The sequence below is a fragment of the Miscanthus floridulus genome, chromosome 8, assembly GCF_019320115.1.
Source record: "Miscanthus floridulus cultivar M001 chromosome 8, ASM1932011v1, whole genome shotgun sequence".
Taxonomy (NCBI): Eukaryota; Viridiplantae; Streptophyta; class Magnoliopsida; order Poales; family Poaceae; genus Miscanthus; species Miscanthus floridulus.
This window is the reverse complement of record NC_089587.1, coordinates 152,743,229-152,759,923: the sequence shown is the minus strand read 5'-3', so window position 1 is coordinate 152,759,923 and position 16,695 is coordinate 152,743,229. Positions and strand designations below refer to the sequence as shown.

The window sequence follows — 16,695 nt, the reverse complement described above, 5'->3', positions numbered from 1 at the left end:
TCTATTACTCTTGGGGCTTTGCCCCTAGTCGGATAGGCGTTGTCCAAGAGCTTTCATCTTGTGGAAGAGCCTTGAGAAGTTCGTATTACCTTTGATTTCTTAGTGGAAAGCTCAAGTGACTTTTGTGGCCGCTTTGAGAGAGGCAAGGAGATGGAAGAGACTCCGACCTTGGTGGTCACCTCAACAACGAGGACGTAGGAGCTCCTTTATGGGGTTGTCGAACCTCGGGATAAATCCTTGTGTCCCGTGTGCTTGTTGTTGTGATTGCTAGAGATTACTTGTATTTATTTGTCTCTTTCTCTTCCATACTTTCATTTTAGGGTTTGGACTCGATCTACGGTTTGGAGGCTTTACGACGTCAAGGGAGTGACCCAACATCTTCACCAAACCACTAGGAAGTGTGGTTGTAAGATTATTTATCCGCAAAGTTAAATTTGACACTGCTTTTATAGTTCACGTAGGCGTCGGGACTGCTGACGTTTGTGCCGGAACTTCTGACAATGTCGAGAGTTCCGACCTAAACGTCGGGACTTCCGACATTGACTAATAAATTTGAACTTAGCATTTATAGTTAATTTTTAGATACGCCTATTCACCCCCTCTAGGTATTGTTAGATCCTTTCACCGGCGCGGCGGGCGCGGCGGGTGCGGCGTGAGTGGCGCGCCGACGTGCATGGTGAGGCCGGCGGCAGGCGCGGCGGACAGGCGACCAGGCGCAGCAGCCGGCAGGCGTGGGCGGGCGTGGCGGCAGCGTGCGGGCAGGCGGGTGTGCTCGGGCGTGCGTGGCGTGGCTGGACTGGGCCGCGGGCCTTTAGGCAGCTCTACCGCGCCACCGATCAGGACGCGTCACTATCGCGCCAAGATCGGTGGCGCGGCAGACCCTGCCACGTCACCGGTCGTCGCCACGTCATCCCTCTCGTCAGGCCAGCATGCAGGACGCGGCACAGGCGTTTCACCACGTTAGGGAAATAGGCACGGGCAAAAGTGTTAATTTTGAAAAAAAAAATTAAAACAATATTAGATTTAAAATTAGTTTAAAAAAGTGTTAAACAAAATCTGAGCCGCCGTCGGATCGCGCACGGTTGCGGTGGACCAGGCTGTGTTGCGGCGTCACCGTCGGCGTTCGCGTGTCCCAGTCCCAGCGCAATCGCTCCAGAGTCCAGACAGACCAGGGACTCTCTGACAGTATCAGCTCACCTCGGCAATAAAAGAGCATCCGCGTCTCCTCTGATCCTCTCCCCACCAGGTCAGCCCCGCCTCGCCAGTCGCCACCACCACTCTGCCACTCCCCGCCCTCCATCCCGGATCTCGGCATGGGCGCCGCCACCACCAACGGCTCGGCGGAGCCGGCGCCCGTACCGGCGCTCAAGTTCCTCATCTACGGCCGCACGGGCTGGATCGGGGGCCTGCTGGGCGACCTCTGCGCCGCGCGCGGGATCCCCTTCGCCTACGGCGCGGGCAGGCTCGAGAGCCGCGCCTCGCTCGAGGCCGACATCGACGCCACCACGCCCACGCACGTGTTCAACGCCGCGGGCGTCACTGGGCGGCCCAACGTCGACTGGTGCGAGACGCACCGCGCCGAGACCATCCGCGCCAACGTCGTGGGCACGCTCACGCTCGCCGACGTCTGCCGGGGCCGCGGGCTCGTGCTCATCAACTACGCCACGGGATGCATCTTCGAGTACGACGAGGGGCACCCGCTCGGCTCCGGGGTCGGCTTCAAGGAGGAGGACACGCCCAACTTCGTCGGATCATTCTACTCCAAAACCAAGGCCATGGTACCAACTATAACTCTCTCTCCTCTTCCAGCATTATGCTATACATAGCTTTTATGATCAAGGTTCTCTGCAAATGGCAAGTCGCAAGAAATCGTTCCCGTTTTGCTCAAATTGAAGTGGCACTGTCTGTCTGATCGCGCGTCGAGGGTATGACCCGGGGTGATTAGTTCGATGAGCATGGTACAAAACTGTGCCTCTCACTTGTCGATTTCTCACTAGTGGTTGGAGTTCGATTCAGGCGACAGGCACACTTCATCCTGAAGGGTGCTGTCACTTGGATCTGGCGTAGTACGTACAAGATCCGTACGTAGCTGATAGTGTGTGCATCTTGGTCAGCCGTCAGCATAATGGTTGATTGCGTTGCCATTCAGCTCTGGTTGACTTAAGCAAAATGATGACTTAGCCCTTGTTTAGTTCCCACCCTAAAACTTTACGCCATGTCATATCGAATATTTGGACACATGCATGGAGTATTAAATATAGACTAAAAAAATAACTAATTGCACAGTTTGCGCCTAATTTACGAGACGAATCTTTTAAGCCTAATTAGTCTATAATTTGACAATAAAGTGCTACAGTACACATGTGCTATTGACGGATTAATTAGACTTAATAAATTCGTCTCGCGGTTTACTGGCGAATTCTGTAATTTGTTTTTTTTATTAGTATCCGAACACCCCATGCGACACCCTCATGTAACATCCGATGTGACATTCCAATACTTTACATGCCGGATCTAAACAAGCCCTTACTAGTATTTCTGAATGAAGCCTTTAGAAATTTCTGTAGCGCTTTGAGTTCCCAGAGCAGTCTGATCCGGTCTTCCCCATCCATCCACACTAGCTAGTTCTGATCCTGCCATGGTGCTCTGTTTTTGTGCCAGTACACTATTATGTGTATGGTTTGGCGAAAGATAAATTTTGTTTCATTTGGAGCAAATATTTTTATAGAGGTCCTTCATTTAAATGCAGATGCTCACCTCAACATATACTACCATGTTACACTAATTCAAATATATGTGAGGCTAATTCAGTTTTACTCGGAGGAAAACCATGTATTTTGAATAGAGACAGCAATTTGGAAACTAAAATAGAGACTTGTATAAGCTGAACAAGTAATTGACGATTTTTTTGTTCGAAACATCAGTAATTGACGATATCAGTTGCTACATTTCTGTTTGTATTTTACACGGTGTATGTGATTGGCTGATTGCTGCAAAACGCACCAAGTCTTATTTTAGAATGCTCGCTTTTGTTTTCTCAAACTGTAGTTTCTTGCCAAACAATGACTTGTTGAATGGTATGGCTCCTGCATCTTGTGGCTAAACATCCACGCTTTGAGTCCCACTAAGAAGAGACTAGCTGGATTTAGAGTGGAATTGACAAGATATGGTCCCATGATCAGTTCCTGCTCGGTGCTCGGTCTTAAGGACATCTTGACGACTGTTGATTTGAATAAACTAGCTTCCTCAAGTATGTTTTTGAGTGCAGACACCCAAAGCTAATGCAATAAGATATTAATAATCTTTCTGGATAATGGTATATTATGTCACCCCAATCAGGTAGTAAAAAAGTTTGAACTACTCTAGATTGGAAACTAGCAATTTGAAATTAACGCTGTGACAAAATTTCTTAAATTGTATTGAGAGTTGTGCTGATGTGAGAGTGTGGAACTGATGATTATTGTGCGTAACCTTATCATTTGACATTTACTAAAATCTTGCTCAGGCTTTAGATAGTTGAATAAGTACTGAAATGTGCTTAATATTACAAGGTGGTGGTGTATGTTGTTGGCCAGTACATCTCTTTGGTTTCTTCTGAACAGTCTAATACCATGAGCTTGAATCTTGGAAAATAGTTGCTTATTGCAATGCAAAAGGTGTTTATTTTAGCAGGGCCCTTGTGTACTTTGTTTCTTTATACTTCAATGTAGCACTCAAAAGCACAAGCACAAGTAGTGGGACATGGAATTGCAAGTGTTTTTCACTTGATGATAGAGCATTTCGATAGATTTAGTTTTCTTTGCCTCATGCAACTGAGTGGCATAGTGCTCCTAAGAGTTATCACTGTATCCGCAGTTCCACACACTTCACCCATTTGATGTTTTCAGAGAGAAACTAAGCCATTCTGGACAAATATTTTTGCAGTATTGCTGGCATGTTACTTTTTTTTTACCTCAATGTATTTCATGTTAGTTGCTGTATCCGATTGGATGGTGTAACATTTATTCCTTTCATGTGAACCTAACATTTATTTTTATAGGTTGAGGAACTGCTCAAGAACTACGAGAATGTATGCACCCTTCGTGTAAGGATGCCTATTTCATCGGATCTCTCCAATCCTCGCAATTTCATTACCAAAATCACCCGATATGATAAGGTTGTCAACATCCCAAATTCAATGACAATATTGGATGAACTTCTTCCCATCTCAATCGAAATGGCAAAGAGAAACCTCACTGGAATATGGAATTTCACAAATCCTGGTGTGGTGAGCCACAATGAAATACTAGAGATGTACAGAGATTACATTGATCCAAGCTTCACTTGGAAAAACTTCAACTTGGAGGAGCAAGCAAAGGTCATAGTTGCACCGAGGAGCAACAATGAGCTTGATCAAACCAAATTGAAGAGAGAGTTCCCAGAGCTTTTGTCAATCAAGGAATCACTGATCAAATATGTTTTCGAACCAAATTGTAAGACGTCCAAGGCTTGAGAAATGGTGCTGCACACAACTGTATGTTGATGCTATTTGTTCCATCTGAATTGACATTTCTTTCCGGGGATCTCAATAAGCACACCCCGTGTGCAATGTATTTGAAACAGATAGGCTTATCGTAGGAGATGTCATGCCATACTCCTTTATACTTTCAGATTATCAAACAGAGGAAGGCAAGGTGTAATTTAGCTCAACTTTCGTATTGACTCCTAGCCTCCTAGGGTATCATCAATACCATGGAATGAACTGAGGAGCTTCCTGCCTGCTTCTGTTGTGCCATATAACTGTAGTTCGCGATGTTTCATTTGTGAACTTTTATCTGAAGATGACTTTGGATTTGGATTCTGAGCAAATATAGGACCTCTGTTTCATAAAAGATGCAATCCTAGAATAGTGTTCAATCAAATTCTCTTGAGTTTAACTAAATTTATATAAAAAGTTATCAATATGTTTATACATTCCATGACAAGTTTCCCCTGTGGCTGTAAGATTTATATCTTGAATGCAGTCATAAGTTTTTAGATCGGGTCTAACCTATAGTTGCACGGAGGGAGTATGGACTAGGACTATGGAGCAGCAGTATGGTCTGTCGACCTGTGTGCGTGAGAACTCCTATCTGACTGACGAATTCGCTTCTGTGGCATTGGCCCATTGGGTGGTCAGAGATTCAGAGGTTTGCTTTCACTTGCTGTTGTTGGAGTGAAGTTTTTTTCTAGGGTAGCGTGTCAGTTGGAACTGCTGAAGCTCACAGTCACAGCTTTTTACACTGCCGCGCCTCGTGCCTGCAACTGCAAGCCTCCCGAGTGGACTCCGACGAGGCGACGACAACGGCCTCGCACTCGGCATGCGTTTGTTTGAAAACCAGCTGTATTCCGGTTTCCGTCACCGCCGAGCTCGACGTCGTCACCGGCAACTGGCAGACCGTCCGAACGCGGCCGCCAAGCTGGGTACAGCTCCACGCCGTACGCGGCTGCCCCCGTGATCAGCCTCGTAGTCCCGCCCCGCGACCGCGAGGGGCCGGATCGGGGTTACGGCCCAATCATGGGGTGATAACAGCCAAAATCCGTGGACCGCCGCGGCTGCCGCCGTGGGGAACGACACGCCATGTCCTTGCCAGCATCCGTAGCACGCGCGCGCCCGCCCCGGCTGGCACGAGCCTGCTGGCGCCTGGCCGCTGCACGCGCCCGCCGCAGCGCGGACAGCGCCACAACGGTAGGGTCCGGGTGGAGCAGAGGAAGCAGATCGCTCATCCCGCTCTGGCGCTCTCCGTCGGCGTCTCCCTCCCGTAGACTGTAGGTCATGTCCGGACGTTCGACCACAGTTTTTTGTTTTTTTTTTTCCCCCTCGCCGCGGCCCGGTCTCCGTCACGGTCAGGTCCGGTCTCCCGAGTCAGCGACTACCTCTCGCCGCTCGCCTGGCCACTGGCCAGCCTCGCCGCTTCAGCGCAGAGCGCCAGGGGAGGCGCGACCTGCGACCAAAATTTTTGGTGCCCTTTTTTTTTAAAAAAAAAGAGGCTAAGCTGCCGTTTGGATTGGACAAAGATTAGATTCTTTTTCTTACTCTTTCGTGTTATATAAAATAACCGCGTATGTCGCTTTTTGAGGAGTCCAAATTTTCCAAATTTTAAAAAGATTTATATAAAATATCATCAACTTTTAGTTCTTTACATATATTTATTATGAACAATATTTTATTAATAATTTAACTGTATTTATTATGCTTCATAAATATTGATATTTTTTATGTATTTAATCATATTTAAAAAAGTTTGACTTCTTGTAATGCTAGATGTGTTGATATTCTAGGACTGGAGTTGATCACATCTAATTGACCTAACCGAAAAAACCAGACCTAACTCATTAGTGTTGTAGTTATTTTCCACCCATGATCTAAACCAGCCGAAAAAATCCGATCTAAAGTAGGAAACCATGAAAACACCCGATAAATAGCACGACCCAATCTGACTAGGTACTGCATTGGGTCAGGTTTGAGCCAAAGATTTGTCGACGCCGCGCGATGCGGCGGCGCCGGGGAATCAGAGATGGGTAGGATGAGAGCCCGCCGGATAGGCTGTCGGCTTCGGTAGAGTGATTAGGTTATGTCTTTACAGAGTAGTTGGTTGATCTCTCTCTTCCTTCCCTTCCCTCTACTTCTACTCCTCACTGCTGGGCTTGGGTTCGCAAATGTTACAGACCCATTCTGGGCCAGACACTTTCTTATTCTTGGGCCTGCTGTGAGTACTCCTCTTGGGCTCAGTGTTGACTAGGTGCGGCGTCGTGACACCCCCCTCCCCCTTGCGACCCCGCATGTCCCCAGGCCGGAGCAAACGGAAAGCGCTGCTGAATTGCCTCTGCATCTTCCCAGGTGGTGAGTTCCACATCCAGGCCGGACCATTTGATCAGGATTTGAACAACCGCACCTGTGCGACGGGATGGAGACGGCGCTACAGCACTGCCTCAGGGACTTGCAAGCCTTCTGGCGACTCTAGTGGATCCACCGAGATAGTATACTTGGTCGACGGGGCAGCCTTGAGTAGAGAGACGTGGAATACCGGATGAACAAATGACGACTCCGACAGGTCCAGCTTGTAGGCGACATCTCCAATCTTCTACAGCACCTTGTATGGCCCAAAGTAACGGAAGGAGAGCTTCTGATGGGCACGAGGAGCAAGCGACGACTGGACGTAGGGTTGGAGCTTGATGAACACCATGTTGCCGACGTTGAAGGATCTCTCTAATCGGTGCTTGTCAGCATACATCTTCATGCGATGTTGGACTCGGAGGAGATGTTGGCGAACCAAATCAAGCATAGTGGAACGCTCGGTAAGCATAGTTTCAACATTAGGTACAGATGATGCTTCAGGTGGTGAAAGGCCGAAGTGGCAACGAGGGTGTTCGTACAGTACCTCGAATGGCGACCTGTTGAACGAAGAGTGGAGACTGGTGTTATACCAATACTCCGCTAAGCTGAGCCATTGCAACCACTGCTTGGGCAGGAGTGGACGAAGCACCATAGAAACGCTTCGAGGCATTGGTTCACCCACTCCATCTGGCCATCGGATTAAGGATGGTAGACAGAGATCATGCATAGCTTGGTACCTGTCAAACAGAATAGCTCCTTCTAGAAATGGCTGGTGAAGATGCGGTCATGGTTGGAGATGATGTGGGTTGGCATGCCATGTAAGCGGTAGATATGGTCAAGGAAGACCTGAGCCACTTGTTGAGAGGTGAATGGGTGAAGTAGAGGCACGAAGTGGGCAAATTTGTTGAATTTGTCGACGATGACCATGACGCAATTAGCTGTACCAGAACGGGGGAGCCCCTCGATGAAATCCATCGAGATGACTTGCCACGACTCCGTGGGTACAGGCAACGACGAAAGGAGTTCTGAGTACTTGGCATGATCGGGCTTGGCCTACAACCAGATGGTACAAGAAGCAACAAGTTGTTTGATGTCAGATTTCATACCCTTCCAAGCGAACAACTTCTTGATTCGGGCGTAGGTAACAGGGAACTCGAAGTGGCCACCGATAGCACTGGAATGTAATGCTTCAAAAATTCTTAGTTGGAGGGTCTTGTTGTCACCCACCCAAATGCGATCTCCAACGTGAATAACACCATTGACCAGAGTATAAGGCGGGTGATTATCAGAGTTAAGTGCCAGTTCTTGCAATAACTTGCGAGCTGTTGGATCATTATCATAACCCATAACCACATCTGATAACCATGTCGGTGATGAAGAAGAGATGGCATTGAGCTGTTCTAGAGGCAAAGGGTGCCATGAGAGAGCATTAGCTACCCAATTGGAAGCCCCTAGTTTATAGATAACCTTAAACTGCAACCCAACGAGCTTAGTGTAAAGCTTCATCTACCATGGAGTCTACAGGCGCTGCTCAGTAATATGCATCAGGCTCCTTTGGTTAGTGAAAATAGTGAACTCGTCTTGTTATAAGTAGGATCTTCAATGCTCCACCGCCACAAGAATAGCCAAGTATTCTTTCTCATAAATAGATAAGCCACACGAACGAGGGCCAAGCGACTTACTAATAAAGGCCAATGGGTGACCATCTTGAAGGAGGACTGCCCTGATGTCGACGTCACTTGCGTCAGTCTATAACTAGAAAGGTTTGGAGAAATCGGGCAGGGCCAAAACTGGGGCTTCAGTGAGAGCCTGCTTCAGTGTTTCAAAGGCTACAATATGGTTGGCAGTCCAAATAAAGAGCTCACCCTTCTTGAGCAGATCAGTCAAGGGCCTGGCAATCACAGCGTAGTGCTTCATGAACTTCTGGTAATAACCTATGAATCCGAGGAAACTATGGAGCTGCTTGACATCACTTGGTTGCGGCCAAGCTTGCATAGCGACAACCTTTGATGGATCCATGGATACTCCTTGCGCACTGATGACATGACCCAAGTAGTTGATAGATTGTTGGGCGAAGCGGCATTTGGAGAACTTAACCAGCCACTGGTCTTTAGAAAGCAAATAAAAAACTTGTGCCAAGTGCTTAACATGGTCTTCATAAGAGGCGCTATACACAAGGATGTTGTCGAAAAACACCAAGGCACACTTGCAAAAGGAGTGGATGTAATGTATTGTTCATAGCACCTTGAAATGAATTGGGGCGTCTGTTAACTCGAAGGACATGACGGTATACTCCAACTAGCCTCAGTGTGTTTGGAAGGTAGTCTTGTGTTCTTCCCTAGGAGCAAGGCAAATCTGGTTGAAACATGCCCATAGATCCAAACGAGAGAACCAACTGGCCCCAAAGAGTTCATCCAAAAGTTCATCGATGATTGGAATGGGAAACTTGCTCTTCACAGTGAGTGCATTGAGTTGGCGGTAATCGACGCAAAAGCGTCAGCTATTGTCTTTCTTCCTAACCAAGATAACTAGAGAAGAGAAGGCGCTGGTACTAGGGCAAATGAAACCAGACTGTAGCATCTCTATCACCTAAGCCTCAATCTCGGTCTTCAAAGCCGACGAGTAGTGATAAGGACGGGTAGAAATAGGCTGAGCACCTGGAATGAAGGGAATAGAGTGATCATAGACCCGACACGAAGGTAGCTTGGTCGGCAACCTGAATAAGTGTTGATACTGAGACAACAGCGCCTGAATTTCTGGTAGATCACTGTGCACTAATGAAGTCAATTCATCTCCTTCTAACACCACATTGTTGGGCCCATAAGGAATTTGAACCCAATGTTGAAGCCAATGAACTTTCATGGGTGAGAATGCCTGTAACCAATCCATCCCTAGAATCATGTCATATGTGCCAATGGGAATGAGCTTGAGAGTAGAATGGAAAACAAATCCTTGAATAGACCACTCTACATACGGTATTTGAGCAGTACAAGACACTAAGCCACCATCGGCAACCTTGATAGAAGTTGGAACTGATAATTGTTGGACCCCATTCAGAGAAACTGCCTATTTGGTATCCAAAAGTGAGTTGGTGCTCCCAGAATCTGACAAGATGTTGATACGCTTGCCTTGAAGCATGCCTTGAAACTATAGAGTTCTTGGGTGGAATGACGGAGAAACAGCAGCAGCAAACATGAGCTTGAAGGACTGATCTGCAGTAACAGGAGTATCTAGCGCTAAACTTTCTGTCTCGGTGAACAACTCTTCACAAAGATCCCACACCTCCTGTAATGCATGTAATTGGAGGGCCGGAGAGCACTTGTGGCCCTGGTGCCATTTCTCCCCGCAACGCATACAGAGGCCATGGGCTTTCCTATAAGAGCGGAGGGACTGCAACTTGTGGTCTACTGACACACGGTGAAAGTTAGGATGACCTTTAGGATGGTGCTTCGGTTCTAGTGGCATGGGCAGAGCTAGAAGAGCTAGTCGCTGGGGAGGAATAGGAAGCGGCAATGGCCCCTGAGGCATAGCTAGCTTCAGGAATGCGGGAGCATCAGTACGCTGGAACTCCCTTCGGCATGTTGGCTCGACGGCCTCCTCCTGCAAAAGGGCAAGCGAACAAGCAGCATCAAGATCGATAGGACACTGAACAAGAACAATAGAGCAGATATCACTGTGGAGGCCATCGATGAAGCATGTGGTGTAGGAGAGAGTATGTAGGTTAGGTGTGTATGCCGAGAGCTGTTCAATAAGGTCAACAAATTGATCAACGTATTCTTGAACCAAAGCGGTTTGCTTGATGTGGAATAGTTGGTGGATGAGAAGCTCGTGTTGATCATGGCATAATCGCTCACGCACCATTGGATAGAAGTCCTGCCAACCAATGTGTTGAAGGCTGTGTGCAATGGATTGAATCCAGCGCTTGGCTGCACCGGTAAATTGCATTGTAGCAACTCGAACCCATATGAATTGATCAACAAAGTACATATCAAAGTAGGACTGGGCCTGAGTGATCCACAGTTGGGGGTGGTACCATCGAATTGGGGGAAATGCATTTTGGGTAATTCACCAAGGTGGGAGGATTGGGATTGGATTTGGGTAGGATCTGGTGGTGGGGTGGAAGGTGGTTATCCGTGACGTTGAATATAGGGTTGGGAGGAAGAGGACAGGGATGTGGAGTGGGTTGAGGGGGAGGATAGGGGAATCGACGCGTACCATTGGCTAGGGTCAGAGCTATGGTTGTGACCAACCCATAGCCCATCTCCCGTGTAGTCGATTCGACATGGTGCTCGATGGGCTAGTCGGTTGGTGTCTCGGTAGATGAGCGCGCGGTGACCAACTCCAGCTGCCATAGGGTGCCTGATGTGGGCAGCTCCACCGCAGCAAGACCTCCACTCGACCAGAGATTCTTTACCTCCAAGTGAAGATCATCGATCAGGCCATCCACCTTCAGGCGCCAATTAACGAGCTCCTCCACGGCGGTCTCAATGGTGGCCACCCTATCGTCACACTCATCATTGATCTTGTGGATGTGAATCAGCTCGAGATCCACCATCTGTTGCTTGAGGTCAGAGACTCACTCATCGAAGTGGCCCCCCAGTTATCGGCGATGGCGGCGGCGGTGTACTGTGAAGAGGCGTACTCCTCCAGCGAATTGATGCATCGATCCACCTACTCATGCCACTCCTGGAGCTCAAAAGTTGCCTCCTCGAAGCGGCGCTCCCACCACTCCCATCATCCACTGGAATCGGTGCGAAGGTCGTTGATCCGCTTAAGTACTTCATCAAAGAGAGAGCGCACGTTGGGATCCATGACTCCCTTGGCGCACTAAAGATAGGTGAAGTGGGAGTGTGGCTCCGATGGATCTAGCTCTAGGAGGCGTAGGATCGATGGCTCTGGTACCAGTGTCAACGCCGCACAATGCGGCAGCGCTGGGGAATCGGAGATGGGTAGGACGAGAGCCCACCAGACAGGTTGTTGGCTTCGGTAGAGTGATTAGGTTATGTCTTTACAGAGTAGTTGGCTGATCTCTCTCTCTTCCTTCCCTTCCCTCTACTTATACTTCTCACTAGTGGGCTTGGGTTCGTAAATGTTATAGACCCATTCTAGGGCGAACACTATCTTGTTCTTTGGCCTGCTACAAGTACTCCTCTTGGGCTCAATGTTGACTGGGTGCGGCGTTGTGATAAGATTCTAAACAATCTGATGTTTAATCAGGTCTACAATAGATTTTATTAACTTCCCACGCCTCCACGGTCGCTGGCTCGCTCCTCCCGATCGCAACCTGTGCCGCTATGGCCCCTTGCGTTGTGTTGGCCTCATCTACACCATGTCAAATCAAACATGGCAAAGCCCGCTTAACACATGCTACCAAGAAAGGAGCCTAGAGAAGCAACTCATTTGACTCCTTCTCCCTTTCCTCGATCCTCTTAGTGCGATTCTCGAAGCTTCTTCAACCAAGCGAAGTGGTGGGAGGAGAGCATTTGGTTGGCGCTCATGAGGAGCGACTCATAGAGTGTTACCATGCACACCATAAGTTTCATTGAATATTGATATTATAATAACCTATGTATTACAAAGGCTCTAAAAATGGCCTATTATGAGTTTTCTTTAGATAAACTGTCTATGTGAAAAGTGACCAATAAGTAAATATTTATTGTTTTGTCGTACATTGTGATTGCATGTGGCCTAGCACTCAATGACACATGGTTTATACTGGTTTAGGAAACGTACCCTACGTCTAGTTTGAGTCGGTCGGTGACTTTATTCCTGAGCCTAGGTGCTCAAAGTTTGTTGTGGGGTTACAAACGAATGGGAGTAAGATGGGGGTGCTAGAAGTCGAGTCGAACTATGGACCGAAGGGCCGAGAGCGACGGGAGCTCCTACGTGCGCTATGTATTGGAACGTATGCTCTATGTAGCTTTAGGATGTCTAAAGCTAGCAAAGAGTGAGCCGAAATGATCCGTCTATCGTTCGTCTTGTGTTGTTGTCTGTTGGAAGAGGGTGCATCCCCTTTTATAGATGAAGGGGACAGCCTTACAAGTAAGAGATAGAGAGAGTGTGCGTGCTATCTAGTCTTGTTGCCCATGCCATTGGGTACAAAGATGGTTTGTCGGTGCCCACAATACTATTGACGTCTAGATGCATGTGATTGGCTCCATCGTGTTCTTCTAGTATGGTAAATCTCGGCGCCTACCATACTATAGGACAAATGTCGGTGCCAACAACACTGTTCATGTGCTGACATGTCTAGAAAGTTGCAAAGTATCCTTCTAACATGGCCTGACAGTACTATTATGCAGGTGTACAGGGTATGGTCCTTGGTATTGCTGTTGACTTATGCGCCTCACCTTATCTGCTCCACCTGATTTCTCAGGTCCTCACTGAGCGGACGTCCCTATTTGGTCGTTCCTAGTTGACTCTGACTGCGTCGGTCAGAAAAGAGCCATAAGCAGAGGTTCGGTGTATTCCCAGTCAGAGATGCGGGTCAGAGTCGGAAGTGAGCATCGTTCCTTTCTTAGCTAGGTTCTCGGTTAAAGATGCAGGCCAGAGTCGAAAGCGAGCATTGTCCCCTCCTTGGTGAGGTTCTTGGTCAGAGACACAGGTCGGAGTCAGAAGCGAGCGTCATCCCCTCTTTGGCCAGGCCTTCCGGTCAGATACTAGATTGCTCTTCTGGCCTGTCGTTTGGGTATCTGGGCCAGCCTAGGAGTTGCGCGTCGTTCACAACATCATCTGCTGGACTGAGCTTTTGCTAGGGAGCAGGCCCATTAGGAACCCTAGGTTTATGAATCCAATAGGAGCCCCCGAGCCCCCGGATGATTCGGGTAGAATCATCTAGGGGATTTTTCGATTTGACAGCGGGTGCGCACGAGCGCATCCGGTGAGTGTAGCCTCCAAACCCCCGGGTGATTTGGGTAGAATCGTCTGGGGGGGTTTCGACTTGCCAGCGGGTGCGCGTGAGTGCACCCGATGGGTGTAGCCCCCGAGCCTACGTCCGACTGGTGAGTTGGTTGGAGGAAGAGCATCTTGGTACTCTTTCCTAGGGCCATAGGCTCATGTGTTTCTACCGTTTAGGGTGTTCACCCATGTTTGTCCTACCCACGACCTGCACGGTCAGTTGATTTCATGAGTCAGCGTCGGGTGACCTGAGCCCCGTTGGGTTCGGTAGGGGTCGGTCTACTTCCGTGTGTTACCCCATCCACGGTTTCTGCAACCGGAGGGGCTGAGCTAACGTCGCTTGCCTCGATGGCTTAAGGGATACGCTCAGTGAGCTCACTAACAAGCGTGTTCGAGCAGAATCCGGGTCCATCATTCATGATGAGGTCAGCATAGCCCTCATGTGGCATTCCACTGCTCCTTAACCTACCTCCGGTAGATGCCTAGGTCATTCTAGAGATTGACTCAGGTGGCCCACTGGCTTCCCCTCGATGAAGAATCTATGGGCTTGGCTTGAGGTTAGGATCGAACGAGAAGGTTGAGATGACCCTGTTTGCTTCTGAGCATACTAGGCGAGGGCCGCTGAGGCTCATCTATGTTTTCTTCCCTATCTTTGTTTGACATGAGGCAGCCTCAAGGCTTTCGTGGGCCAGCCTTTGAACCCCGGTCGGTCGTTGCTCATGTCGAATGAGGTAACTACCGCTTTGTGACGCAACACAAAGCGTTGTGATGCATTAATTGGTGAATGATGTCGAGGAAGAACTTGACCACCTCTTTCTGAACGAATGTTGGTGATGGGCTTCGCCTCTATCCACTTGGTGAATTTGTCGACCGCTATGAGTAGGTGAGTAAAGCCGCCTAGGCCTTTTTTGAGGGGTCCTACCATGTCGAGGCCCTAGACCATGAATGGCCAGGTGATGGGGATGGTCTGAAGCTCCTGTGCCGACAAATGAGTTTGCCGAGCGTAGAACTGGCATCCCTCACACCTGCAGACGACCTCCTGTGCATCTCATAGCGCGATGGGCCAGTAAAAACCTTAGCGAAAGGATTTTTTGACCAGCAACCTCAAGGCCACATGATGTCAGTAGATTCTGACATGGACCTCGAGGAGAAGTTGTTTCCCTTGGTTGGTAGGGATGCACTTCATGAGTATTCCTGATGGACTTTGCTTGTAAAGTTCATTACTGAATATGACGAACGTCTTGGCGCATCGAGCGATCCATCGTGCTTTAGTCCTTTTGGGTGGCAAAACCTCCTCGAGGAGGTAGGCGAGTAGCGACTCTCGGTAGTCGGCTTGATCGAGTGCTACCATGGCAACATCGGTGGGCGACGTTGTCACAGAGGTACCAAGGTCGGAGCCCCTGAGCGCCAAGTTGGCGTCGAGGTGTGTCTAGATCAGACCTTCCAGGATGCGAGCGAATGGCTCATGAAGGTCATTGATGAAGACCCCATCTAGAGACAGAACCTGCTTGGCAGCCAATTTTGCGAGAAAATCGATGGCATCATTGTCCTTTCGAGGGACATGTTGTAGTTCGATCCCTAGGAATTTGTCCTCAAGCTTACGCACCTCCTGATAGTATGCTACCATGAGGGGGGCTTTTGTAAGAGGATTCCTTCATGACTTGGTCGACGACCAACTTTGAGTTGCCACAAACATAGAGCCACGTAGCGCCAAGCTCGATGGCGATGCACAGTCCGTTGATGCAGGCCTCATATTCTATGGCGTTGTTTGAGGCTAAAAAGTGGAGGCGAATTGTGAAGCGGAGCCTGCTCCCATCCTGGGAGATCAGAACCACTATAGCCCCCAAGCCGGGCGCCATTACAGACCCGTCGAAGTACATCGTCCAGTACTCGTGGGTGATATTTAGGGTCAGTAGCTAGACCTCTGTCCATTCGATGACAAAATCCGTGAGAGCCTGAGAATTAATAGCGGTGCTAGGAATATACCTGATGTCATGGCCCATTAGTTCGAGTGCCCACTTGGAGATCCGTCCTCTGGCATCATGGTTGCGGACGATGTCTCCTAGCGGGTATGAAGTGATGACCAAGACTTCATGGGTGGTGAAGTAGTGTAGGAGCTTCTGGGTCACCATCAGCATGGCGTATAGAAGTTTCTGCACCTAGGGTACCAAACCTTGGTGTCGGTGAGTACCTTCCTGATGAAGTATATGGGTTGTTGGACCTTAAGGTGGTGTCCTGGCTCCTCCCTCTCGATGACTATGGCGGCACTTACCACGTGGTTGCTTGTCATGACATAGAGGAGGAGGGGTTCTCCTCGTTCATTAGCGATGAGGATTGGGGCTAACGTCAATGATGCTTTGAGGCACTCCAAAGCCTATTGTGCTTCCTCAGTCTAGGCAAATGTGTCCATCTTTTTGAGAAGCTTGTAGAGAGGTATCCCCCGCTCGCCTAGCCAAGAGATGAATCAGCGCAGGGCGACCAAATAGCCGGTGAGCCTTTGTACACCCTTGACATTGCATATAGGGCCCATGTTGGAGATGGCCATGATTTTTTGGGGGTTGGCCTCAATACCGTGCTCGAACATAATGTATCCAAGCAGCTTCCCCTTTGGAACCCTAAAACACATTTTTTTGGATTCAATTTGATGTTGAACCTTTGGAGGTTCATGAACGTTGCAGCCAAGTTCGTGAGTAGGTCACAATCTTGAGCCGTTTTGAGCACTATGTCATCAACATAGACGAAGATTGTTGGTTTTGGCTGCTCAACTTGGTCAGTCTGGTCGAGCAGGTCGATTTGGTCGGCGAAGCATTGCTGCATGCACTGTTGATAGGTGGCGCCAGCATTCTTCAGACCAAAAGGCATGCTTATGTAACAGTACAAACCATACAGGGTGATGAATAAGGTTGTGAGCTGGTCAAACTCTTTCATAATGATCTAGTGAT

At 48.7% G+C, this 16,695-nt stretch overlaps 1 protein-coding gene across 1 annotated transcript; it reads left to right on the top strand.

The window, feature by feature from the left end:
• The first annotated feature begins 1,210 nt into the window (after positions 1 to 1,210).
• Positions 1,211 to 4,759, top strand: LOC136473746 (bifunctional dTDP-4-dehydrorhamnose 3,5-epimerase/dTDP-4-dehydrorhamnose reductase-like). The gene is made up of 2 exons (XM_066471389.1): positions 1,211 to 1,778; positions 4,040 to 4,759. Exons 1-2 carry the CDS (start codon positions 1,314 to 1,316, stop codon positions 4,490 to 4,492), a joined length of 918 nt encoding a protein of 305 aa, XP_066327486.1. The 5' UTR covers positions 1,211 to 1,313; the 3' UTR covers positions 4,493 to 4,759.
• Positions 4,760 to 16,695: the final 11,936 nt, after the last annotated feature.

Excerpts from the sequence above, each read along its gene's own strand:
- LOC136473746 (XM_066471389.1), top strand. The coding sequence starts at position 1,314 with ATGGGCGCCGCCACCACCAACGGCTCGGCGGAGCCGGCGCCCGTACCG. Across the intron at positions 1,779-4,039 it reads ACTCCAAAACCAAGGCCATG|GTTGAGGAACTGCTCAAGAA; the intron begins GTACCAACTATA and ends TTATTTTTATAG.